The sequence below is a fragment of the Halichoeres trimaculatus genome, unplaced genomic scaffold (assembly GCF_033239565.1).
Source record: "Halichoeres trimaculatus isolate MK-OKI-2021-1 unplaced genomic scaffold, fHalTri1.1 fHalTri1_scaffold_19, whole genome shotgun sequence".
NCBI lineage: Eukaryota > Metazoa > Chordata > Actinopteri > Labriformes > Labridae > Halichoeres > Halichoeres trimaculatus.
The window spans coordinates 5,603,538-5,631,253 of NW_027437197.1; the positions used below are offsets into that span (position 1 = coordinate 5,603,538).

Here is a 27,716-nt window from a genome sequence, read left to right on the forward strand (position 1 = left end):
GTGGGGATGTTTTTATTTTGAGTGGCAGATTAATCCACACTTTGGGAGCAACCGAAAAGGCTCGATCACCTCGGGTCTTACAACGGGTTTTTGGGACCACGAGGTGAAAGTGATCAGCAGACCTCAGAGACGGCAAGGGAGTATAGATATTTAAAAGGTCAGTGATGTACTGAGGTTCTGATCCTTGAAAAGATTTTTTAAAAAATAACTACATTTTAAAATGAATCCTAAAATGAATGAGAAACCAATGGAGGGACTCCAGGATCGGGGTGATGCGGTCATGCTTTCGTGCTCCAGTTAAAAGACGAGTAGCTGTGCAATTTACACCAACTTGGAGAGCATTACAGTCGTCTAGTCGTGTAGAAATAAAAGCATGAATTACCCGCTCAAAGTCGTTAAAAGATAAAACTGATTCAAGACTTCGCAGAAGCAACCGTCCTCCACTTTGCTTTGGATGGTTCACGCCTCCGTGTCGTCCATTAATTTCTGATAATGGATACCTCGTCGGGCATTATCCTGCTTATACCATGGTCACATATGAAAGAATTACATATTTAATCAATATTTAACACGTTAATGTTGTTTTTATACCGTTAAAATCATTCGTTTTAAACAAGAAGCGACTGAGCGGACTATTTAATGTCGCTCGTTGTGACACGTTGCTAAGGTAACCTCCTCTGGCCACAGAACCTGCAGCTCGGTCGGCCGCAGTTGTTGTATTAAGCCTGGCTCACACTACAGGATTTTAAAAATCTTATAAGATTCTGAAATCGGGCTGTATCTCACACATAAGGAGAATCTTCACAGATCATCTTCTCTCGAATCTTAAGCACGCACTAACTACAAGATTTGAAAATACCGACCAGCACACACTACAGGATTTCACCAAGATTATTTGACCAGAGAGAGTGATGCACCACATGTGCTCAGTTGTTTGATCTGAGGTTTTTAGCGCACTGGTGGGACAGGAGGAGAGAGAAGCGGAGCTGTCTGCAGCGGTGCCTTTCATCCATTAGGCGCACGCAGAGGGACAGAGGTGAAACTGTTGCTGTATCAGCCAATAACGGCATGATCTCACGCCGATCACTGATAAAACAACAGTTTGCTACTATATGAAAATGGCATGGTTATGTGTTATTTTTAAAGGCATTATTGAACTGGCTCGAGTGGGCCAGTGGAGCGCGCAGTCAGCTGACCTGGAGCCTTTCAGTTGCACTTTGAGCCTGCGTTTGTTGTCTGTTGTCCGGTCTCTGGGGCTCTTTCTAATTGGTTGTGTCATCCTCAGTAAGAATGAATGTTGTAATCATCCAGATAAATATCAAACATGTTTGAAAATTATCGGGGCGGCTCCGATGAGTCTGTGAGACGATCGTGGGGCTAAAAATTCATCTGTCAACCGCTCACACTAGAAGATAATCTTGCCCGAACGTCGGGGCCTATTTTAGTCCCCGACCAGATTTCTTCCCCAGTTCTCAGGAGGACTGAAACGGGGTTATATCGGGGCTAGAATCCTGTAGTGTGAGCCAGGCTTTAGGCCTAATCAGTGGAGGAAAGTGAGATGATTGCTTGATGTTACGTGAAAAAAGTGTGCTTTCAGAGGGCAAGTGCACCTCTTATTGTTTGTGTACTCAGAGAATGATGCAATTTTTTTTTTTCAAGGAATCAAAGTCAACAGATAGTTTAGCTACTAAATTGTTTTTATTGCAAGAAATATTGCCCACCATTTACTCTGATAGAAAGTAAATTTATCCCACATCGTTTTTATAAATATCCACCATTCTCTCTGATCATTGTTTATTGTGTCGACTGTCTATGAGCCAGGCGATGTTAAGTTTCCGTTGCCACGGTTACCAACTACTGTTTGATCCAGCGCAGTGATTTAGAACCATCAGGCTATTTGACCAGAACTTCTGTTCCAGGTGTCCATTATCACCTTTTAACGGACACCCTGCAGCCAATCAGAATCGAGAATTCACCCAGACCATGGTATAATCTGGGATAAAAGCCTGAGGTGATAAAAACTGGATTTAACAACTGAATTTACTTGTTGATCCAATTTAAAATCACTTTAAACCTTAACACCAAGATTTAAAACTGTGTGTCAGAGTGACCGGTGTTTCACTTTGACTTGTTACCGCATTAACTGGTGACTTTGATCTGATGTGTTTGTGGTTACCGTTGAAACAGCTGCAGAAAACAAAGAGTGCTGTGTGTCTCTGGCTTTAGTTTTTTATCAACAACAGACAGTCTCCAGTTAACAGGGTCACTCATTAAATCAGAACACCCATAGAGTGTGGTCGACTACACGCACATCTCCATCCAGAAGACTCTGAAATCAGTCTTTTGAGATTACTTTTAAATCAATAATATATAAAATGATGGGTTTGTGTAAATTAAGCTGAGAAACAGAGCTCAGAGGAGATACTCTCACTGTGTTTCTTCACCACGTGCGTCATTTTCCTGAGAGGTCAACATGTTCTCCGTGGGTCAGTCAGCAGCTTTTCATTCCTTCATTTATTAAATTATTACTTTAAGAAACACAAAGTTTATGTTGTTTGATTTGTGAAAAAAAATCACTTTCCAGAGGAACTTTTCCATTTTAAAACTCCAGAACATCTGATTAAAATCAAGAACTTTCTGATCCAAGAACGAGTCAGCACGATGAGTTTCTTCTGACGGATTTCAAAGCTCCGGGCTGAAAAGAAGGACGTTCCAGTCTGCGATTAAAAAACACCCTGAGGTTTGATCGCACCCAGACAGAATCCGTCCACTAAATTGTGATTACTATTAAACACAGAGCTTTAACATTTATGTAACACTCAATCATAACACACTTTATTTGGTGTAGCATGTTCCTGCTTGTTGTCTGACCTCGTTACAACCAACATGTTGAAAAGTGATGAAGCGTGAGCCGCTAATGTGACACAATCTCAGCTTTAAATGAGAAATTATCATAAATCACCGTCACATTACTAAACATGTCGGGTTTTATCAACCTGCTCACATAAACAGATCTATCTAACTGAAGTCCAAACACTGACATTCATTTAATATATGTTAATGATGTTTTTATCACACACGTTATCTGTAAGAGCAGAGGAGCTTTCTTTGAAATCATAACACTGTAAAATATCAACATTACGTTCAGACTAGACACAACTGTTTATGCAAAAATAAGAGATTTTTATGTCACAATCACAGGGATCAGCAATTTTTAAAGTACAACATAAACAAAATGCACTCCAGGGAAGGTTAACTTTCTCTTTAGCGTAGTTTTAGTACATAACTCACTGTGGTTAAATGTAGCCACCTCCACATCAATGTGATGTAGTTTCACTTATAAATACAAACAGTGTTCATCAAACTCTCAGTAACGGAAAAACCCTGCACAGGTGTGACTTTCTTTTCATCTGCAAGTTACATTAAACAAAATGTACAAGCTCCTTTTTGACAGTGACAACCAGAGATGTCAAGTAATGAAGTAAATAAACTTTGTTAGAAATTTTTGGTATCTATACTTGACTGGGGTATTATTTTCTAGCTGACTTTTTACTTCTTACCCTTCTAGATATATGCCTGATCTTAATCCACACTTTAAAATGAGATTATCAGCACCAATATTTCTGGTTACAGGTTATTTTAAATTTCTACTTCTTAGCTTCCAGTTCAGGTCGACCAGGACCGGATTGATCTACGGCGTGTCTAGGTCTCTATAGCCGAGTTTCCACCAAGCAGACTGGTTCAGTTCGTTTTGGTACAATGCGCATTTTGTGGTGTTTCCACTGACTTATCCCGGGACAGATCCCCAAATAACCGAGACGAGCCGTCCCACTTTTTAGGACCCTTTCGTATGGGTGCCAAACTGTACTCTGAAACAAAGCTTGATTGCACTTTGTATCAAAGAGCTACATGTCAATCACAGAGAGGACCAAATGCTGCATGTCTTCATCGTTGCTCTTTGTTTACTGTGTCGCGTTTTTCTTCTTTGTTGGATTTAATAGCGGGGTAAACTGTGTCGCGCTGCTACGGCGTCACGCTATTGTTTAACAGCTGCAGCTGTCGGCATCCGGCTTACACGCCGCCTACCACGAGAGGGCACAGTTTTGCTGTGGAAACGCAAACAGGATCAGGCTTAACTGTACCAAACCGTGCCAAACCGTACTGAACTGAACCGGACTGCTTGGTGGAAACGCGGCTTAAGACAACACCCCGCCGGCTGGCAAAGTTTAGTCAAGAGAAGAGAAAATTATGCTAAAAACAATTTCTGTGATTAATTTTGTAGTGATGGTGGACACTGGAGCCTAAATGTCAGGCAGAAAAAGGACAGAAGAGCAGAAGAAAGCTAAACAGGAGAGAGATACAGCCCCATGCTAAAGGCTAATTAGACTCAAAATGAAGACTGAGGTTACGTTAGCTCTGATTGGTAGATGACTGGCAGGACATAACCAGGATTTACTGGCGTTACACATTACAGACATGTCTTGGAGCACAGGGCTGCCAGCTGCGCTAAATATAAACAGCTACTAAACTACTTACAAACTGACAGTGTTTACTTGTTGTCACGTTAGTAGACAGATATATTGGAGCACAGAGCTAACATATAGCCGGCTGCTACAACGTTTGCTTGATGTCACGTTTCAAACCATAGCGCTACGTAACTGTAGTGATAAATACCTTACCTCAGTGCATTGTATCCAGTAAAAAAGTTGTCTTGAACGAATAAAATTTGTTTTGATATCCATTTAATTCCAAAACAAACTAGTAATTTGCGACAGTGTGTGGAGACTCCGGGCCACAAGGTGGCGAGGGAGTGCAATCAAAACAGATTCTCTTCATAGCATCTTAAAAAAAAAAAAAAAGAGATCAAAAGAAACACACACAAAAAATAAAAATCTATCCAGATAAATGAAACATTTTGGCAAGCCTTGATTAGTCTGAAGCGATCCAGCCTGTGTTGAGTAAGACCCTACTGATCAACACCAGCAGCTCCAAACTTTTTAACATTAACATTTCAACAAAACTTAATAGTCACTAGCTTTTGTCCTCAATGACATTTGTTCTCCTTACATTACTCTTACTTTTAAACCTTAAGTAGTTTTGAAACCAGTACTTTTACACTTTTACTGAAGTAAAAAAGTAGAGTTGATACTTTAACTTCCACAAAAGTCTTTTTAAACTCTACTCTCTATACTTCTCCTCGAGTAATGGGTGTGAAAACTTTTGACGCTTCTGCTGACGACAGAAGCACCACATGCAGAGGCTCTGATCAACCCTGACACTTTCAAGTGCCCTTTCCAATCCCTGCAACACCCCACGTCGATGTAACTTCATAACTGCAGTTAAAACCAGAAACTCACCACAAAAAACAGAGTCCTTCTCCAAAACACCACCAAACCATGACGGAGCCTGAGGGTAGGACGCTGTGAGCCTCCTGACCAGACCTCATAACACCCCAGTTAACCAGCAGCTCACACGTCAAGAGTGTGTGTTTTTCCTGAGCTGTGTGTGTGTTTGATGGATCCTGTGTGTGACAGGCAGCAGAAGAGCAAACAGATGGATGCTGATGGTCAGGGCAGCGAGTCGATCACGGCGTGTGCGTGTCTCCGCTAACGTGGTTACAGCAGCTTCAGATAACTGATGATTGGGAGCGTCTGATTGGATCATTGGGAGCGTCTGATTGGATGAGAGCCAGGTGGCTGCACTCAGTGTAATGATGGGTTTATAGGGGAATCACATTAAACACAGAGGAGGTCTGAGATTTAATGCTACACACCTTCATCCAACAGGTGAGACGTTCACCTGCTCAGGGAGGAAGTTTTTACTGTTTACATGAAATCATGTTTTAATTATTTCTCTGTCGCTCTCTCTGCAGCCTGGTGGCGGACGTTGTGGTCTTTAACTCCGCCTTCAACATGGAGTCCTTCCTGTCCTCCATCTCCTCCTTCATGAAGAAGATCCCTGACCACAGACCCAAAGACCTAGACCTGCTGATCCGGCCTAAATGCTCGGTCCTGTACTACCCGGTGCGGTTCCCTGATGTGAGCAGGTCAGTGTGATCTTCAGATTAAACAGATTAAAGTCCATCAGTCTGAGTGTGGGATTAGATTACAGCAGCAGTGTTTAACGAGGATCACGTATAGACCGGTTAAGAGTCCACCTGAGGATTCAGCTTTAATCATTATTTAACCTCGGAAACAAAAAAGAGCGTGTTGGAAACATCTGACGTAAAGGAGCTGAGTTATAAACAGATCCCACATTTAAAAGTTTGAGCAGGAGGAAAACAATCTCAGCTCTTTAGTGGGAATCCAATGACAGGATCATACATCATAATTATTAGCTACATTGTGTGTGTGTGTGTGTGTGTGTGTGTGTGTGTGTGTGTGTGAGTGTGTGTGTTATTGATTGACTAAAATGAATAAACATGTGAAGAGTTTGTTCTCTCAGAGGAGAAGATGAAAGCAGTCATGTGATGTTGGTGTGTTGCAGCTCATTATTTAACCCCCCCACAGACCCCCCCTAAGGACCCACACACACACACATGCACAGACCCCCCTCCACCCTAAGGAGCCCCTCCTCCATCATATAAACTTTACTGTCACGGTCACAGCTGACAGTGTTTCAGTGTGAGGGTTCATCATGTCCCAGTTTTCACTTCAGTCACAGCTACAGCTGATATCAACAGTAATTATAACAAGTTTAGTTACACATTTAGTTTTATTTATAGACTGATGGACTTTTGTAACTAACTGGTGACATAAACTGAGGCTTTGGATCACACAGTCTGTAAAAACCTATCAAAGATACAATCATGGATCAGATTCTGAACTTCCAGTGGGACTGTTTTCTTCTTTCTATCTGTTTTTGACGTTAAACATTGAAGCTGCAGCTGCAAAATCTGAAATCTTATCAAGTGTTTTTGTCTAATTCTAAGTAAAAAATGACTTATTATACTCAATATGAGCCACATTCAACTTTTCGGTTTGGAGAAAATGTCTTCTTTTAAGTTGTTCCAAGACAAAAATGAGGTCTGAATTGCTTATAATATCATAATATAATAAGTATCATTCGTTCATCCCATATCCGCTTTGGGATCCAAAATCGGAAAACGGATTACGACTTGTTATTGGGAAACAAATAACGGCCTATTTTTCTTTGTTTTGATTGTGTTTTTAAATCAAAAATAGAATATGAGAGAATGAAATCATCATGGGATTTTTGATCTATTAATCTTTGGTTTGTTTCATTTTCGATGTGTTGTGACCCAGAAGTTGTTGACTTTTTTTTTTTTCTCAGGAAGGTCTGTCAGTCTCTACCGGGTGTTCAATTTCAAACAATTGCTTAAAAACATCGGTGTATTGTTCTAGTGAGGCCATGGTGGTCGATTTGTATGTCACTCACTGTATATCCTCTCTTCATCTCTGTGAACAGGTTTCAAAATCTGGGCGGTTAAAGACTGGCCTCCCTGAGAGAAAAAAGTCAACAACTTCTGGGTCACAACACATCAAAAATGATACAAACCAAAAACAAATAGAACAAAAACCCCATGATAATTCCATTCTCTCAAATTCTATTTTTAATTTCGAAACAAAATCAAAATAGCAAAAACAGGCCGTTATTTGTTTTCCGATTTTTAATTTGAAAACACGAAATGAAATAACAAGTCATTATCCGTTTTCCAATTTTGGATTCCAAAGCGGATATGGAATGAACGGATGATACACCGATATTATAACAAGTAGGGCTGAACTATTTTGGAAAATAATCAGATTGCGATTTTTTTGGAACAGCATTACAATTTTTTGGGGGGGATGTTTATCCTCTACATTATTCATTTAACACAAGCAATAAACTGTTCTGTAGTATGACCAACACAACAAAGGATGCTGTCAACATATAAACAATTCTTTCCTGTAGGCCAGGGCTATGTGTTATGATGAAATTAGATAAATTGATACATGAATTGATATGAATAACTTAGGAGTGGGTAAAAATATTGATGAATTGATGCATCGAAATATTTCCATGCCCAATTCAATATCGATTCAGCAAGTCCTCTGAATCGATTCATCTCCTGGCAAGTGAGGGGGACTGTTCTTATTTGCATTGTATGGACGAGGACCACCAGAGACCAAACAACAAAAAAATGGCAGCCAAAGCAGCAGCAGCAGCATAAAGACAGATCCTTCAGCTTTAATGTCTGACGTTTGGGTTGTTTTATTGCTCCAAAATGTAAGGTGACATACCACATATGTTCACATGGGGCATGAAAATTGATAATCGAAGCATTTAAATCAACATTGAATCGAATCGATATCGAAACGAATTGAGACCTAAAGAATGGAATCGAAACAAATCAAATCAAATCGTGAGGTTCTCGGCAATACCCAGCCCTAGAGTAACGTATCTTTAACTATAACAATCACAGCAGAATATTGAACGATTGATTGAACTTTAAGCCTTGTAGACATGTAATAAAATTATCATTAATTTCCTGTTTAAAAAAAAAAAAAAACAGGGAAAGAAACAAAGCACTGCAGAACAAGAGGCCAAGTATGAACAACAATCTAAAAAGTAAATATGAATCCTCTCTTCTATGAATCTCATACTAAATAAACTACAGAAATGTGAGTAAGACCAAAATCTCTGAAACACTAAACTTTAATATAAAATGTATAAAAATCTTACTGATCTCTCATCAGTAACAAAACACAAACTCAAGTGCAGAAATGTAAATAGAAACAAAGTCAGTTACTGAAATATGTAAACTTTAGGATTGCACTTTTTAAATGCAACTTTTATTTTTCAAATTGCAGCCTTTGTGATTTGAAAGTTGCATTCTAATAGCCTTTAGCTCGGGCTGTATCATGCTCCAGTTTAACTTTCTTCTGCTCTTCTGTCCTTTTTCTGTCTGACAGTTAGGCTCCAGTGTCCACCATCACTACAAAATTGGTCACAGAAATCCTTTTTAGCATTCTTTTCTCTTCTCTCTACTAAACTTTAAACTTTCAGCCGACGGGGTGTTGTCTTAAGCCGCGTTTCCACCAAGCAGTCCGGGTCGGTTCAGAACAGTCTGGCACGGTTTGGTACCTTTGGTACCTTACCCCGCTAATAAATCCAACGAAGAAAAACGCGACACAATAAACAAAGAACACAGATGGAAGACATGCAGCATTTTGTCCTCTCTGTGATTGGCATGTAGCTCTTTGATACAAGGAACAATCAAGCTTTGTTTCAGAGAAGACGTCTGTGTGCTGCCAGGAGAAATGCAGCCACTGTTGCGGGATAAGTGACGATTCTTTTGACCAATCAACGGTCTGCAGTGTTGTAGCTCCACCTTCCAATAGCGGATCGGTTCGGTCTGGCACCCATACGAAAGGGTCCCAAAAAGTGGGACAGCTCGTCTCGGTTATTTGGGGATCTGTCCCAGGATAAGTCAGTGGAAACGCCACAAAATGAGCACCGTACCGAGACGAACTGAACTGGTCTGCTTGGTGGAAACGTGGCTTTACATTGCAACGTTGGTTTAAATTTGAGTTGTTGTTCAGCCCTAATAACGAGAACGAAAATCTACCAATGGAACAAGAAAAATTTGCTAGAGAATTTCCTTGAAGCTAGAATAATGTCTTGGCAGATTATTTTAAGTTGTTACAAGATATTCAGACCTGACTTTTGTCTTAAAAAAACTTGAAACAAGACAAAATCACTTTGCAAGAGCTCAGTTTTTCACAGTGTGGATTTACTCTGTCTGTGGAGTCAGTATGTTGCGTGTACGTCTCAGTTGGTTTGTTCTCCAGGGACCTTCACAGTTGACTCTAATAAAGACTCCAGTGTTGTTACGCTTTAAACCCAACGTCCTGACACCTGCTCAGTCTGTTACAGCGTCTCTCTGACCTCTGTTGTTCCTGAGTTTGTTCTCAGAAGAAGTCAGCAGATACATGTGTGTGTGTGTGTGTGTGTGTGTATTGGTCCATGTGTATCATCCACAGAGTATTATCCCTGCACAGTGGCTGTGTTAATAATGTGTTGGTATCAGTGGTTGTGAGGATGACTCGGCCTCTCGCCTGCAGTGTTTCTCAGCTCATTTTCAGATGCTAATGTGTGTGTGATCCAAGCTCACAGAGTGTAAGTAAGTGATGATATGCATGGCCGACAATCCCTCCACACGCCCGCGGCCCTCCACCAAACACTGCCAGTGCTGCTCTTTGAAAATATATAAAACGCTCTCAGAAACAAACGGGGCGAGGAGGGGGAGGGGAGAGGAGAGGACGATTCCTCTGCAGAGGTATTTATATGATGTGTTCAGATCGAGGAGGAAGAAACACTACCAGCCCTGAGGGGGGGCTGTGTGAGGAGGACGTCTGCATGTTTGAGCTCTCTGTGATCAGTTCAAATTAATAACTCATCTATAATCTGATTAATCTCATTAATTTAACTCTGTTTTGGTTTCCAGCTATGTTGAATCATTTCTCTTATTATCAGTGATTCGTAATTTATCATTTACAGGAGGAAGAATAAGAATTTAGCACAGTCTCTTTAAAAACTACTTATTTGACCAACAAAAATCAGCTTTCTGTGACATCTTAAGGAGAAAACTGAGTCAGGGAGGATTTCAGAGGACTGAGGAGTAGAAACCATCAAACAGTTACTCTACATCTTCTCCTTTAATACCCGGGGTTTGAAGCTGCAAAAGAAAACTAGAATCAGATTTTTAAAACTGGATATCTCATCTGTCTGACGTCAGTCCGCTCAAACACAAACCCAAAAGGGCTTTTCTTTAATTCACTCGAAAGAAAACATTCAACTTTGTTTTCTGAAGTTCAGCTTCTTATCCTCGACTCTGTGTCTGTTTTCTCTTCAGCCCTTTAACTCGACATGAAAGTTTCGACTGGTTTTGATCAGTATTTTTGGAAACTCAATCATCAGCATGGCAAACTGATCGCTGGTTTTAAACACGGTCACTTGAGCATAAGACGTGTTTGATGTTCCTGGCAGGTTTTGGCTCCCTCCTCCAGATATGTCTGCAAACAATCCCTGCTATGTCTTTGTGTCCCTTAATCAACACTTCAGCTAATTTCTACATTTTGATCCAGAACTTCTCTTCTCCATAAAATGCTTAGACGTTCTGAGCTGAGTTTTTCTCCAGATATCAGTCAGCCTCAGATTTCTAAGATAATTCTTCCTTTTTCAGTTTTCTCTCTGCGTCACATATTACTCTGAGTTGTAGAAACTGGCTCAGGCCCAGGTTTGCAGTGCAGATTATTCAGTGGTGTGAGTCAGATTGAGTTTGATTCATGGTGCAGAATAAACTCTGCCAGCTCAAAAGAAGAAACAAAAACTAAACGTGGTCTTTTGTGGAGGGAGTCTGGTGTGTCTGAAAGGACTCTTTGACTCTTTGTGGTGGCTCAGTGTTTGTGGTTTCCATCTATCAATCAGCCTTTGAGCGGGGGACTTTTCTAATTGAATAGTGATTGACCCGGGCCAGCAGAGACCTGCGGCGGGACACAAAGACATCACATCCATCACAGCCCAGCAGCAGGAGCAGACTTCTCCAAGACCGTCGCCAAATCAGATCAATGAGGACGCCACGTGACCAGCAGGTGTCACAGCCTTTTCTTCTTCCTCTCTGGGTTGTTGTGCGTCTTTGAACAGCTGTTGGGGTTCTGCTGGTGGTCAGGTGTTCTGGTCCTGAGGACGGTCTCATTTAGCTTGATGAAGGTTTTGTTTTGCTGGTATTTCAGTTGACCTAACTACATGCAAAGAGGTGGAGTTGGGGCGGCTTTAATCCCTTTTACAAACAGCTACAGTGTGACCACCTGTCCTTTAAGTTAGCCACGCCCCTTATTATGCATAACTCGACCAAAAGATCTTCAAAACTTACAAGTTACAAAAAAAATTCACCCTATGTGCAAAAATCGTTTTTTGAATCAGGCTGGAAATCTCTTTATTTTTGCTATAAAGATCAATTTTGTTGAATGTGTTTGGATGTGACCTCTGGTACTTCCAGCAAAAGCCTCAAGTGGACAGTCGAGGAACTGCAGCTTTTAAAAAATTCTGTATTAGTGTCATTTCTGAAGCCTGGAGGTACAGATAAAATAGAATAGAATAGAAAAAACGTTATTAGCTCTGTTAGCCATGTCTGAATAGCATGATGCTACTCTGCCTTCTGGTATTCCCTCTGTTGCTGGGTTAGCACGGCTAGCTCGTCCATCTTATTGGAGATAGATCTTACGTTCCCAATAACGATGGATGGAAGGACAGGTCCATGTCGTCACTTCTTAGCTCACACCTGAGAACCAGCATGACATCTTCACCTCATTCTCCTCACTTGTGGGGAAACATCCGGCCTTGCACCAGTTAGCATTCACATGCTACAGGCTGCTAACAGCTGATTTCACATGTAATCAATGCAGCCATGGTTACATGTAGGATCTCCAGACAAACACAGGAGCAAAAATTGTTAAAATATGACTGAAGAAAAAACCAGTTTGGTGTCCATGATGAGAAAATGAGCCACCCAAAGTAATGATTCACTCCAAATTCAAAAATGATGAAAAAGAGATGAAAAAATTACAAGAAATGGACAAGGAGGGGCGGCGCCTAGCAGCAGTATGTACATACAAGTGTAAAATTCATTGTACAAAACATACAAGTGTAACAAAATTTATGACCATGGAGGAAGAAGATGAAGAAAATGAAAATGAAAATGAAGAAGAGGAGGAGGAAGAGACAGAAGAGGCTTCTTGTGTTCCTGGATTTTAATGACTCTGCTATGAACAAGCTGAGATTACTGTTGGAAAACTCTCATTCTGCGACATTATATCACCACTGAGCCGCAGCCAGAGCCTGTGCTACAGTGTGTGTGTGTGTGTTACAGTGTGTGTGTGTGTGTGTGTTTAAGAGTGTGTAACAGTGTGTGGTATCCAGCACAGTCCTGGTTTGATCCTTCATTCATTCCTCTTCATCACAGTCACTTCAAACAAACATATGGAGCCACTTGTGGTCGAGTTTTTTGGCAGCAAGAGCCGAGTTAACAGCAGACCCCAGCCCCCCGCACACACACACACACACACACACACTCAAAATCACACACACACACCAGCACAGAGAGTACTTCTGATGATGATGAAGATGGAAGGGGGGAGATCAGAGTGACGTCAGCTCCTCACCCTCTGGATGAAGGTGTTCAGCAGCTGTTTTCATCCCACAGATTAAACGTGTGATGAGCTGAGTTTTAATCAGAGTTCAGATTAAATCCGTCAGCGCGGCTTAAACCGTTTGTCACCGTGGTGATCAGCTGGTTAGAGAGAGGACTCCGGGGTCATCCAGGGTGACAGAAGAGGTCTCGCTCCTTCTGGTTTCTCAGGAAACTTTCTAAAAGTATCCCAGCATGCATTTCACCCTGCAGTGATGAGCAGGAGGAGTCAGACTTGCAGCCATATCCTCTGTTTGGATCCAGGGCGGTCTGTCCCAGCAGATGATCCAATCAGAGCTCAGCGTGAGGATGAAGAGGACAGTATGTTGGTGTGATGTTTTGGGGATGTCACAGATTTATAACAGATGTGTCATTTTCTCCTCTTCACTGAAATAATCCCTCACTCCTGATGTCACAGGTTTCCCTTCATATGAGTGTTACATCACTTCCTGTTGAGCAGAAAAACTGACCATGATTCTGGGTCAGGGTCCCTCCTGTCATGTGACCCTTGGAGGGCAGATCTTGGACTCAGATTGGTTTTGACCGGCATCTCATCTCATAATGACCGTAATGTGGATCTTAATGTGCTGTAACGACCCGCTGACACTGGCCCCGCCTCTTTACACCACAGCTTTCTGCTCTTAAAGTGACAGAACCTTCGAGCTGTTGACCCCCAGAGCGACCCGGCTGATTCCAGGTCAGAACTGGGCCTCAGGGCTCCCAGCTAGTCAGAGTCTTCAGAGGACAAGTGGACTGATCTGGAGCAACTTTATGTTTACTGCTCTGTCTCCACTACTACCCTTCTTTAAGATTCATCCACTACTGAAAATAGTCAGATATATGAGAAACTTTAACCCTTGGTGGATCTGGTCTGCTAAGGTGTTTTTACCCTCCATGTTGGATCAGTAGGTCTGAGGTGAGGTCATCACACTGATTACTGGAGATCTATCAATAACTCCCTCCATGTTTACAGCCTCAGTCAAACGTCTCATTTGTAAAATGGATTATTGAACCAAGTCGTCCCTGAGAGCAAACTTCAGACTCACACTCGGGCTCCGTTTACCAGCCTAGATTCTTTTTCACAGTTTGGAAAGAAGGAGAATAAGACGCACGATGTCACTAGTTCCTGGAGGAAGTTTCTGCTGTGGAAAAGCACTGTTAGTATCACCTGCTTCACAGTCTGTGTGCTGTTTTGAACCCCTCTGAACGACCTTAAAAACACTTAAATCAACTTAAATCTCCCACTGATTCATCACTGTCTGCAGTCTCATTTTCCAATATAAATAAAAACTAAAAAGTGATTTTATCCTCTGCAACTCTCTCAAGATCCTCAAACAAATCAGGGGTGTGCTGGGTCTCTCTGGAACATCAATTTACACTCCAATCTGCCTGAATCCCTCCTTCAAGCCAGGTCAAATGGACAGTGTATTTTCCCAAGGGTCTGATAAGGGTTTATCAACTGTGAAGGACCTATATTTTAATGGTAGATTTGCAACTTATGCCAAACTGCAGCTGGAGTATAACTTACCATCAGGACATTTTTTCCGTTATCTTCAAAAAAGAAATTTTGTCAGGTCTACCCTTCTTCACCTTGACACAATGCCAAAACTTCTATGAACTTATGAAGAAATCTCCCACCTCAAAACAGTTGATTACATCTTTAGTTAAACTCTTTTCTTGTTATTTTGGGCTGTTCTGATGATTTTTTAACCCTTCCTCCTGCCCTGCAACAATCCTTGAAATTTAGCCTGGTTATAGCTAAAAGAGCAATTCTGCCACTCCTCCCTCTTTTAAAGCCTGGCTGAATGATGTGGTGTCTTGCTTATGCTTGGAGGAGATTTGTTACACTCTGTCCAATTCACACCCAAAGTTCCTAAAAATCTGGGGACCCTTTATTAAATACATAAAAAAGGGGAGGGAACAGTCTATTTACTGACAAAGTATGTATATTTTTTGTTGTACTGTGTGGTTTTGATTAGGGATGGGAATTGATAAGATTTTGTCAAAACCAGTGTCCTGATCGATTCTGCTTATTGATCTGTTTCTTTGTCGATTCCTTTATCAACTCCTGTTGTGAATTTTCTGGGTACAAAAAGTAGCTTTACAGGTTTTCTGTGTCAACAACATTTAACTGAGTTTATACTGTAAGTAATGGTCCCAGAGTCTGGATATTTCTGGGCATAATTAAACAGAAACAGGTAAAAAAATAAGCACACAATGTGTCGTTGATGTACTGTGTTGTAATATATAAATAATTCAGGTAGGCCCTCTAGTGTCTCAAAGTGGTTATAGCAATAATTTAAGTTGTTTGGAACCTTTCTGTAGTTATGAAGTCAGCCATGAGCCTTTCATTAGCCTGTTAGCTTTTGATATTTGAAATTCTCAGTATTTTTTACAAAGAGTTGATGTGATATGTTTCTGTGATGAAAGTTGAAATTCTATTCTGAAGCTAAAGTTATACTGATGTATGCTAACTGCTAGCATATCAACGCAGTTTCCCATATATGTTAGCATCAAGCTTGTGCTGTTTTGTTATTTTGGTAAATAAGATGATTTATACCATTTTGAATGAACTGAATATGAATCTCCTGAGAGAGAGTGATGTACATTTCTTTATGAAGTCAGTTCTTCAGTAAAACTTAAAGCTGAAAATCCTGAATCAGAGTTTTCTTGGGAAACGTTATTTAACTGCTAAGCTAAGATAGCTGCAGCAGACTAGTCGACGTAAGGCCCGGCGGCTCTGACACAATGTGAAGACCTGATCAGGGAATCGTTAAGCACAAAGGCTAACGACATCGATGGATTGAAACATTTCTTATTGATTCTCAACCGGAACCGGTTTTCAATTCCCATCCCTAGTTTTGATAATGTATATAAATGATGGTATCAGTTATACATCCTCGCTCCATGTATCTAAGACAAGGTCTTCCCTTTTGGAATTGATACTCGGATTTGCACTTGGATCTTCAATTTAATCTTGGACTTAAGGATTGTACTGTCATCACCTTTCTATTATTGTTGTACTGTCTATGATAGCGTTCACACTTGTTTGTTCCTTTTTGTTTGTTTTGTTTGTGTTTTTTTGTTGTTGTTTTTTTCTCCTTTCAGTCTCTTGTTTTTCTTGTATTGTTTAACAAAGAAACAAGAAATAGAATTATTGAAAAAACACAAATCAAAATATCTGATTAGTTTTATCAAAGCTTCTTGTTTTTATTTAGTTTTATTGCCTCGTTTATTAATCTATTCCTTTTATTAGTTTTTCATTCCTGCTGTGGAGCACTCTGCCCATGTGTCATAAACTCAGCGTACTTTTAGCATCAATAATAAAACTGTTGTTTGAATGACCTTGAGCCTTTTTGTAAAGCTGGAGGTCTTTGTCTGTGTAACTGTGTGAGCCTGATTGTGTTCACCTCTCATTTCTAAATGTCTTTAATATTTGGATGGTTTGGTTTGTTTCTGTGTAGCCCCGTCTCTCCCCTGTATGACGTGCGTTTACAGTATATGATAATGATGTGAAGCTATTTCCCCTCTGTGCTGTATTAAATCTGTTTCTTGGTTCAGATCCTGAGGCGTCTCCCTGATCTGATAACAGCTGATATAATAGGCTCCTGTATGTGTGTGTTTGTGTGTGAGTGAGTGTGTGTGTGTGTGTTTCCGCCTCAGGTGATGGGAGATTAACATAATGAGCCGTTTATCCCCCTCAGATGAACCTCTGCACACATTAGCCCGCTGAGTTTAGATATTTCTCTGAAGGTGAGGCGTGATAATGCTGCCTGACAGACTGAGAGGAGGGACAACAAACCCACAGAGAGGAGAAAACATCAAACATCATCAGACACACACCTGTTACATGCTGCATAATACAGTCCAGGACCTTTCAGAATAAAAGCCATGAAAGAAATCAGTGCTGTGATTAAATTCAGACGTTACCTGGCCCGATGATGCGTTCACTGACCCTCCTGCTGATGTTTTTTAGGCTACTCCCCGAACACAAACTCCTCCGCAGACTAATGCCGCAGGAGGAGAAGCAAGAGGAGCAGCAGACTCAGGGGTAACAAAAACTCTCATTACCTTGTCTTGGTGTTAAAATCCTAAGAAGTGAAGTCTTAACCTGGTCTCTGTCTCCATCAGCTGTGATCAGGAGGATCCACATCAGTCCGAATCAGACCAGAAACCACATCCTGAGGAGGAATCTCAAGATTTGATGAGACCTTTGCACATCGTCTGGCCGCACAGGTGGTAAGTTCACTTTATCAGTAATATCCCATCAGAGAGTCCAGACTCTAAAGGATCCCGTGCTGAAGTGGACTAAGGTCTGGACTGTCACCTTTAGTCAGGTTTTGATGGTTTGAGTTACTTTTGAGTGAGTATAAAACATCTCTCTATTTTGGCTTCAGGTTTAAGTTGACTTTAGTTTGAATTTAAAGGTTTTTACGCAGGAAAAAAGGCTTTTATTTTGAAGGTTTAAGGGTTAAAGTGCAGGGTCACTGCCACTTCCTGTCACCTCCATCAGTTTAATAAATCTGATCTGTTTTATTTTCAATTTTAGAGTTTTGTAGTACAGGGGGATTATTATCTCCAGTGGTATGTGTGTGTGTGTGTGTGTGTGTGTGTGTGTGTGTGTGTGTGTGTGTGTGTGTGTGTGTGTGTGTGTGTGTGTGTGTGTGTGTGTGTGTGTGTGTGTGTTTTTCACCTTCTCTTGTATCAGTAACAACAGCAGCCGGCGTGTAATCTGCTCTGAACTGAGCAAAAACACAGATGGATTATGGGAGCGAGGATGAGGATTTCTGTTAATCTCTGATGAAGCTGCGTCTGTTTGTTTAATCTGTGTGTGGCCCCGATCCTCAGATTACAGCTCCGTCTTATTGCTGCTGTAGGGGGGGTGAACATCTGTTTCAGGTGAAGATGCTGCAGCACCGGCAGAGAGAGGGAGGGAGGGAGGGATGGGAGGGGGGTTAAATCTGCGTTACAGGATCAGATCAGTCTGATTTTGGAGGCTTTTATTGTGAAGGTCGCAGGCTTTTATTGTGGTAGTCAGGTGAAATGTGTAAACACAGATGTGATAATAAAAAACACTGAGCTGTGTTTGTGAATAAACAGAAGGAAGATCTGAATTTTAAAAAGCTGCTCAGTCCCACATGAAGCAGAATAAGTGATCACATGATCACCATCAATGAGCTCTCAACTGAGCATGCTCAGTACTCCTCACCTCTGCAACTCTGATAGAAACACCTTTTTAAGAAACAGGAAACTAGACACACAGTTTAGAAGGAGGGAAGGAGTGTTTTAACCCTCACTCAGGCCTCAGGTGATATCGCAGTAATTAATACTTATTTTTGAATTACCGGGAGCTTCGTTATCAACCTCTGGTTCAGTCTCAAGGTTTTTTTAAAGGAGGAATAATCTGAGTCCACAGGGAGGAAATAATCTGCCCTCTGAGACGTCTCCTCTGGAAGTACAGCAGAGCTCTGTGACCTTCACAATAAGACTCTGCTCACACGTCAGCTGTTGTTCATCACTGACTTTAGTATCGGATTCTACAAACAAAGAGCAACAAACATTTTTTTAAACAACTTCTACAGACAGAATCAGCTTCATTCTGTGGATTATTGACCCAACATCAGAGTTTGTAATGTTTCTATAATCAGATTATATCAGCTGAGGATCCAAACTGCTCCTGATCTTTCCTATTTTCTCAAAGCTTTAATAAAACTTTAAACCAGTGGTTGATATCAATGCATCTGCGCCCCACACCTCTCCTCTTCAGACTCCTGTCCAGGTGTTGTCCCAGATCACTCCCCTTATAATAATTAATGTTGATAAAATGTTTGCTGTGACTCCTCAGATCAGAACATCTGTTCAGCATCAGAGAGCAGCAGGTTCAGGATCATCAAGTCAACAAGTCCTCCACCTGCTGCTCCTTAACACACCTCCAGAGACCTCCTCCTCCTCTCATACTCCTCTTCTCATCTTTCCCCCCTTAGCTCGGTGTGTAAGGGTTTAAACCACCATCTGTTTATGAACCTGTGTGTGTGTGTGTGTGTGTGTGTGTGTGTGTGTGTATGTGTGTTTCTTCTAAAGGGAGCACGATAAAAACCCTGAGCTGTTCTTCTCCACTCTGATCAAACTGAAGGAGAGAAAACTCGACTTCCATGTGTCAGTGCTCGGGGAGACTTTCACTGATGTGCCAGGTATACACACACACACACACACACACACACACACACACACACACACACACACACACACACACACACACAAATAGAAACAAGAACAATCAGAATGTGATGAAGTGATGAGGATGAGATAATGACAAGCCAAAAAAAGCAACACTGATTAAATTCTGACATTTTTTCTCATTTAGTTTTGTGTTAGTGTTGGTAGCGGACTGTCAGACATTCAGACTTATGACATTTTCTCTAGGGCTGCAACTACCGATTATTTTAGTAATCGATTACTCTGACGATTATATTTACGATTAATCAATTAATCAGAAAAAAAGGATGAAATGCATAAATAGTAATATTAGCAAAACCAAACGTGTTGCTATTATAGTTGATGACTGTTTGCTTAATGATATATACAAAAAAACCCAACAAATTTAAACATAATTGAGCTAAACAGATGCTACATTTATAAAGTAAAACAAATGACATGAATGTATTGTCACTTAAAGAATCAACAGTTTAAGCAAAATAACAGAAAATATATTGTCATGTCATCAGATTAAGAACTTAGTGGGCCAAAAAGGCAAATAAATAAAAATGAGTCCTCAATCTTTTTACCTGCAGTTTAAACAGTTCACCCCCTAGCAGCTAACGCTAATGCTAACATTGGTTTAATGAACTCCTCGTGGCTTTCAAACAGGGTTACGATTAGGGATGGGTACCTTTCACGTTTGAAACGATACAGTACTGATCCCCTGTACCTGGCAAAGGATACCGGTACTCAATGGTACCAATTTTTGGTACTTTTGTGAGTGAATGTGGTAAAAAATATCAATTTGTTTAATTATACAATAAATATTTTTTCGATTTAATAAATTTGTTCTTTAATATATAACTTTGTAATGCTGTGTTCATGTCCAGCATGGAAAATCCCCTACTCTTGCACTCCTTTAAAGTCACAAGGATGCATTTAGGTACCTAAACATGGTACCTTTTGACTTTACATGAATCGGTACCCGGTACTTTCGTCAGAATTCAGTCGGTACCTATAAAAGTGCCTGATTCGGTACCCATCCCTAGTTACAATTCAAAAGAAAAACTAAATGAGTCCTAAAAGACAAACCATGTATTTCACAACATATAAAAGGAGTGTATGTGGGATTTTGTAGCTCCTCACCTCGCTGTTGAGCTCCCAGCTCGTCATCGATGAGCCCAACATGTTTGCGTTTTAAGTGCCGGATCACTGCAGTCGTGCTGCCGTGTTATGTGAGGTCATTTTAGCAAATGTTGCAATTAACACGCTGTGTACTTTTACTCAGCATGAAATACTCCCAAATTCAGGATTTTTTTGGACTGCCATTATTTGAGTGTTTACTTGTTTCCCTCACCTGCCGGCTCGGATTCTCCTTCACCACGCTGATCTATTTACATGTGACACATACACCCCTGCAGCCCAGGTAACTACACTCCAGTCCAGTAGGTGGCGGTAATGCATCTTCAGCTAGTTGCTAACTGCTAATTGATCTGACAAAAAGAAAGAAGACAAATAAACTGGAGAGAAACTAAGACAGTAATGATGCAGCGCAGTGCATCGATAATAGTAAATGTTGATGATTTTATGGATTTGTCGTTGTAGCCCTAATTTTATCCCAACATGTGTGTAACCTGTACTAGCATACCGTGTCAAACGTGGGATTTAAAATCTAAAACACATATTCAGACGAACGGACACTGATTCAACCCTAAAAATGATCACTACACAGTGTTTGTTTTGATGAAGAGGAGCTGCTGCTTCTTCCTCACATTAGTCTGATGAAGTTAAACTTTGTGACTTTTCCTTGACCTCTGCAGACTTCCTGTTTCAGTAATAATCAGTCTGATGTAAGGGTCAAAGGTCAGCGCCGCATTCAGGAGTAGGACACTTTTTAATGATCCGCACAGCGAGTATCATCAGCTGATGATGCTATAATGACTCTGTGTGTGCGCGTTTGTGTGTGTGTGTGGTAGTGTGTGTGCACGTTTGTGTGTGTGTGTGTGTGTGTGTTTTACCCTGATGAACACACTCTGAGATATTAAAATCTAAAGTTTTACGGCAGCACAAACAGCTGACCGTAAATCCAGCGTCATATTCTCTGATTAGCTTTATGAGCGCTGGAAGGCAATCACATTAGGACAAATTTAATCGACTTTGATTTTGTTAATAGGGTCAGAGTATCGATTATTTTCAGCCCTCACCTGTTTGTCTTTCTGCTCATAAACGTCCACATTCATAAACATCAGGCTGTCTGAAAAATATCTCTTAACCTCCTTTATCTAACCCCGCTCAGACAAACAGGACCCCTGACACACACTCACACACACAGCGACACACACACACACACACAGATTTCATCAGATTTACAGTTAGCTCATAATTTCAGCTCTAATCTAATAAGAAACTGTCTTTACATTTAATATGTCTCTTTAATCTGTCTGTGCTTTTCTTTACGATAAAAAACATCTGAAGTTTTAGTTTCTAGTTAATGAAAGCAAACATAGATTTCTTACACACACACTCAGGTAGTGATGAGGACACTCTTCTTTTCTGTGTCAGAGATCTTCGGTGAAGCAAAGCGTCAGCTGGAGGCTCACATCTTGAACTGGGGTTACCTGCCAGGTAAAGAGGATTACCTGAGGGTCCTGTGTGAGGCTGACGTGGTCATCTCCACCGCAAATCACGAGTTCTTTGGAGTCGCCATGTGAGTTCATCCAGATTTATTCCTCATTTTTGTATTATCCTCTAAAGATAACCAGAATCCAAACAAGACGTGGAGATGAGAGAGGTTAGTTTGAGATCTGTGTCAGCTCAGTGATCACACGCGTCGAGAAACTTTATCATCAGGTGTTTCATCACATCAAGGTGTCCTCAGCCATAAACCTGCAGGTGTGTGTCTCTGACTTCAGTCACCTGACCTCTGCGGCCCTCTCTGATCTCAGCATCAGTCAGGTGGATCTGACCTGCAGCCTCAGAATCACCAACCAATCCCGGGCTGTGCTCTCTGAAGCTCAGCCAACCAAAGGGCCGTGTGAGCCTGCAGGTCTGACGTCTGATCTTCACCTGATTCATGTCTGAGTTCTGTTTGTAGCTCGCTCCGAATGTTTGTTTATATCTGAGTTCAACAGTTCTTGCTTCAGAGTCCTGTCACAGCTCACACACGGTGTAAAGGCAGCTCATACAGGAGAGAAGAAAGAGGTTAAGGATTCATTTATTAATTTATTTATTGCACATATAAAAGGTTCATGTTTGCTAGATTGTTAAAGTTAGTTTAAACACACTCACCAGCCACTTTATTAGGTAGGTTGGTCCATATTGACATGATAGCATCACACAGTTGCTGCAGATTTGTCGGCTGAACATCCATGATGAGAATCTCCCGTTCCACCACATCCCAAAGGTGCTCTATTGGATTGAGATCTGGGGACTGTGGAGGCCGTTTGAGTACAGGGAACTCATTGTCATGTTGAAGAAACCAGTCTGAGATGATTCCAGCTTTATGACATGGAGCGTTATCCTGCTGGAAGTAGCCATCAGAAGATGGGTACACTGTGCTCATAAAGGGATGGACATGGTCAGCAACAATACTCAGGTAGGCTGTGGACTTTAAACCATGCTCAGTTGGTACTAAGGGGCCCAAAGTGAGCCAAGAAAATATCCCCCACACCATTACACCAGCAGCAGCAGCCTGAACCGTTGAAACAAGGCAGGATGGATCCATGCTTTCATGTTGTTGAGGCCAAATTCTGACCCTACCATCTGAATGTGGAGCAGAAATCCAGACTCATCAGACCAGGCAACGTTTTTCCAATCTTCTATTGTCCAGTTTTGGTGTTGCTGTGTGAATTGTAGCCTCAGTTTCCTGTTCTTAGCTGACAGGAGGGTCACCCGGTGTGGTCTTCTGCTGCTGTAGCCCATCTGCCTCAAGGTTGGACGTGTTGTGTGTTCAGAGATGCTCTTCTGCAGACCTCGGTTGTAACCAGTGGTTATTTGAGTTACTGTTGCCTTTCTATCAGCTCCAACCAGTCTGTCCATTCTCCTCTGACCTCTGGCATCAACAAGACATTTTGTCCCACAGAACTGCTGCTCACTGGATATTTTCTCTTTTTGGGACCATTCTCTGTAAACCCTAGAGATGGTTGTGGGTTAAAATCCCAGTAGATCAGCAGTTTCTGAAATACTCAGACCAGCAACCATGCCACGTTCAAAGTCCTTTAAATCACCTTTCTTCCCCATTCTGATGCTCGGCCTAGATGCAATGAGTTGCTGCCATGTGATTGGCTGATTAGAAATTTGCTTTAACGAGCAGTTGGACAGGTGTGCCTAATAAAGTGGCCGATGAGTGTATATTTAGTGTAACATCAGCTTCTGTGTTAGCAGAGTTAGCATTAGTGTCCACAAATAAGCTAACAGCAGGCAGGCAGCTCGGTGTGTATACGCTTGTGTGTGTGTGTTATTGGTGTAATGAGTTCAGGCTGTGATAATGAAGTCACAAGCTAATTATGGCTCAGAAAACAGGAAGTGGAGTCCCCTGAGGAGGAAGTGATGTTTGTGTTTGTCTTTGATCCAAACCCAGGAGAGACTGGGACCCTCACCCCCCCTGTGATGCTCTGCTCATACTGTGCTGTGTTTTCACTCACACACACACACACACTCTCAAGGTTTCATGAAATGTGGACTCGAAACGGGTCAGTCTTGGCTCAGGATTCTGAGAATAGTATGTACAATTTACATTTTTATACAAACATGGACAAGATGTCAATCAACCTTGATTTATATAGCGCTGATTCATAACAAACAGGAAGACCAGATTTTAATCTCTTCCTGTCAGATTTATTTACAACCCCCCCTCCAACATCGAGACAGAATCAGATTCAGATGTGAAATAAATGCTTTGAAAGAAATTTATTTCATTAACTACATATTTTTATTTTAGTATCTCAGTATGCTAATGACCTGCTACTATGCTATGCTAACATTCAGCATGGGAAAATCATCATACCAGACATCTCTGATCATTTCCTGTTTGAAAAAAATGTCTGATGTGTTTCAAGAGTAGCAAAGATTTACAAAATAAAAGCCTGAACTCAGATCAACAGAGTAAAAGCTCAGCATTTTTGTGTGTGTGTGGGATGAGTGTGTGTGTGGGATGAGTGTGAAACGCTCCTTCAGAATATAAACAATAGATTTAGCCCGTAGCTGAGTGTGTTGGTGTCAGCTGAGACCCGCATCATCATCATCATCAGTGAAGTTAATCTGATTAATGATGAAGATCATCAGGCGCCTGCAGTCACCATGAAGTCATCCTCTCAAACATCCCATAATAATCACTGCTGGCATTCATCACATGACAAGGCTGAGCCGCTCTGACCTCGATGAGCAATAAATCAATGACCAATAACCCTTTAATCAATAAGTCAGGGATGGAGACCAGAGACCGTCGAGCTCCTCAGAACAGATCAGGATCTTTGGTTTTGATGAAGCCGTGTGAAGCTTAGTCTGATCTGCTCGTTAAATATGAATTAAATCAATAATGCAGCAGTGAAGTCTGAATGTGGGCCAGCTCAGGACAGTTCATGTTAAAAAACAGAGTGGTAACAGAGTGGAGACATCCTGACTTCCTCCAGCGCCACCTTCAGCTTGAGATGTGAAACAGAACATGTGACTGTGAGCATGATGAAGTGATCAGAGCTTCATACACAGATTTTAAACCTGCAGACTATGAAGGATCATGTGTCAGTGCGTCATGTTGTTCCAGGCTGGAGGCGGTTCACTGCGGCTGTTACCCTCTGTGTCCGAAGGCGCTGGTGTATCCTGAAATATTTCCAGGTAATAAAAACATGACGTAAATCTTCCTGATAAAGTTATGTGACATCTTTTTAAGCCTCATCTCTGCTCTGTTACACAGCAGAGTACCTGTACTCCACACCTGAGCAGCTCTGCAAACGTCTGCAGGGACTCTGCAGGAGGCCAGATGTCGCCCGCAGACACAGCGTCAAGGTAACCAACCCGCTTAAAGCTATGGTCTACGATTTGGAGCTAGGTAATTATTATTATTAACAGCGTTTTGAGGCCGTTATGGTCCAATTTACGCAATATAAAAACAAAAAGAACAAAAAAAATCCATTCAGTACAGCAGCTGCAAAACGGCTAAATAATTGACCAATCCGAACCGCCGTTCCCCTCCCCTTTGGGTTTGTGTGTAAGTCCATCCAAACCCCTGTCTCCCTCGCTCCGCACCGTACTGCCCATGGTCCCACCTCGTCCTTCCCCACTTCCCCTCTCACGTCAGCTAGCTGCTCAGCTACCAAAGCGTCATGGAGCCAGAGAAGATCGAAACCAGGAAGCTGTTACTGTTACCCTCCACAGGGAAAGGAAGAAAACTAACGTTTTGAGTAAAGGCTGAAGCAAGGAAGAATTATGAGCGATACAGGTGCCAATAGAGACTAAATATTGGAGAAATGTTCGACCAGTGGGAAAAGCTGCAGAGGGATTTGGGACTGGCGCCTGACGCCGAGACAGCTGAGTTTCTGTTGAACAGGTAATGACTTTGTTTACCACAGTGGGAGATGTCCGCTGAATAAGTCTGGTTAGTCTGAGCCTGTACTGGCTAATGACTGAACACTGCTGGTCGGAACGGGTCGGCTCTGTCAATAGATTTTAGCATAAGTTAGCCACACATCTTTAGCATTGTAAACTGAGCTGGTGAAGATACGCTGAGAAAGGTAAAGCCTCGCCCACAGTCGGCTCTGCTCTGATCAGCTGGGATGGGGGTGAGTGAGGCTGTGTTTTTCAAATGTGTCTCATCAGCCAAACTGGGTTTCAGATCGTAGACCATAGCTTTAAACCAGAACTTTTAAAATCTCAGCAGCATAGGTTGATCTCAGGAGTGGAACTTTGGAGCTAACTAAAATTAAAGTCTAAAGTAATTATAAAATCCACAGTAGCACTGAGCTAAAAGTAGCTAATTTAAAGCTAATTTAATATTTAGCCAACTGAAATTTAATGCTAACCTGAGCTGATTGATGTTATGTTCCTGCATTCAGGTCGACACCTCCTCCTTCTCCTGGTCGACTCTGAAGGTTCGTTTTGAGGCTCTGCTGGCAGCTCCGAGTCCCTGAATGCACCGCAGCCGCCCTGACTTCACTCCATTAGCTCTGGCTGGTTTCTGCCAGGCCGTCGTCATGCCTGACTCGAAGCCATGTCCCGCAGTAAGCAGCGGTCTCAGGCACCTCGGAGCCCCAAATCAAAGCAGGCAGGCGGGCTGGAGACGCCGAGTCTGGACCTGTAAACGTCCCCGTCCTCTAAGGCTGGAGCAGAACTTTCTTTTATGTGTGTGGTTTGGGCGGAGGAGGGGGGATAACGTGTAAAAGCTTTCATGTTTCCACAGGCGGTGCCACCTCATATATCCGCCTGGATCCATTTTTATCCTTTGTGCTGCTGAGTTTCTGTCGCTCACCGCAGCGCCTGAGCGGCAGCCAGCCTGCGGTCTGAGTCTGCTGCTCCACCTGAGCTGCCAGGTTCAAAACCAGAAACCAGACTGAAGTGGATCTGCAGACCTCATACCCACTGAGGCCACATGAGCTCTGAGAGATGTGTAACACAGTCCTCGACGTTTCATTTCATCCAAACCCGAGAGAAGAAAAACAGGTTTTTATGAGACTTTCTGATTAAATTCTAACTCTGATTCATCCTGATGTTACACATATTTCTGTCTTTCTGTGTCTGACGTTTCTATGGGCACTTGTTTCTGCAGAGAAAATAAAACAAAACTTTATTAATAAAAAGAAATGTTCATTTTCTGATCTGTGATGTATGGAGTGAATGAGCGCTGTTACGTTATAGATTAAGGATTAAAGGAAGGTAGAATTAGGGGCGTGGCTTCTTTAAGAGACAGGTGGATGCACTGCAGCTGTTAGCCAGGTGGCTAGGGGACCTCCTCAGCTCTGCATCTTTGTCTGTTTCTAGGTTTAGCAGGAAGTTAGCTGGAGTCAGCGTCTCCATCATGGCTTCCTCCATCTTTGGTCTCCATGACGCCTCTTCAGGAACCAACGAGTGACGACGCAGAAGCTACAGGCAGGTTATGGAAACACTGCTAGCATCTTATGAAACATGAGAAGCTAAGCAGAAGTTTTATTTTGGTGTTATCTTCATGTTTAGTGACTGAAGAATGAGGGGATTGTGTAACTGCAGGTCTCCTCCAATCAGAACAACAGGTCAGTCAGATCACATTAACTGCAGCACACACACACACACACACACACACACACGTCCTCACCTCTCTGTATTTCTGTGTGTGAGATGCTGGAGGTGTTGGAGCTCC

The 27,716-nt window shown here is 41.8% G+C and overlaps 1 protein-coding gene across 3 annotated transcripts in view; it reads left to right on the forward strand.

Annotated features, from left to right (window-relative positions):
- gtdc1 (glycosyltransferase-like domain containing 1) overlaps positions 1-27,145 on the forward strand; it is a 35,456-nt gene extending 8,311 nt beyond the window's left edge. For 2 of the 3 annotated variants that reach the window (XM_074694985.1, XM_074694987.1), the window contains exons 4-11: positions 5,873-6,046; positions 17,169-17,243; positions 17,324-17,431; positions 19,274-19,383; positions 21,953-22,097; positions 25,152-25,222; positions 25,302-25,393; positions 26,440-27,145. In XM_074694985.1, coding sequence (XP_074551086.1) covers positions 5,873-6,046; positions 17,169-17,243; positions 17,324-17,431; positions 19,274-19,383; positions 21,953-22,097; positions 25,152-25,222; positions 25,302-25,393; positions 26,440-26,514 — 850 coding nt within the window. In that variant the 3' untranslated portion in view covers positions 26,515-27,145. The remainder of the gene's footprint in view (positions 1-5,872; positions 6,047-17,168; positions 17,244-17,323; positions 17,432-19,273; positions 19,384-21,952; positions 22,098-25,151; positions 25,223-25,301; positions 25,394-26,439) is intronic. The other variant, XM_074694986.1, reaches the window with a different exon arrangement.
- Positions 27,146-27,716: the final 571 nt, after the last annotated feature.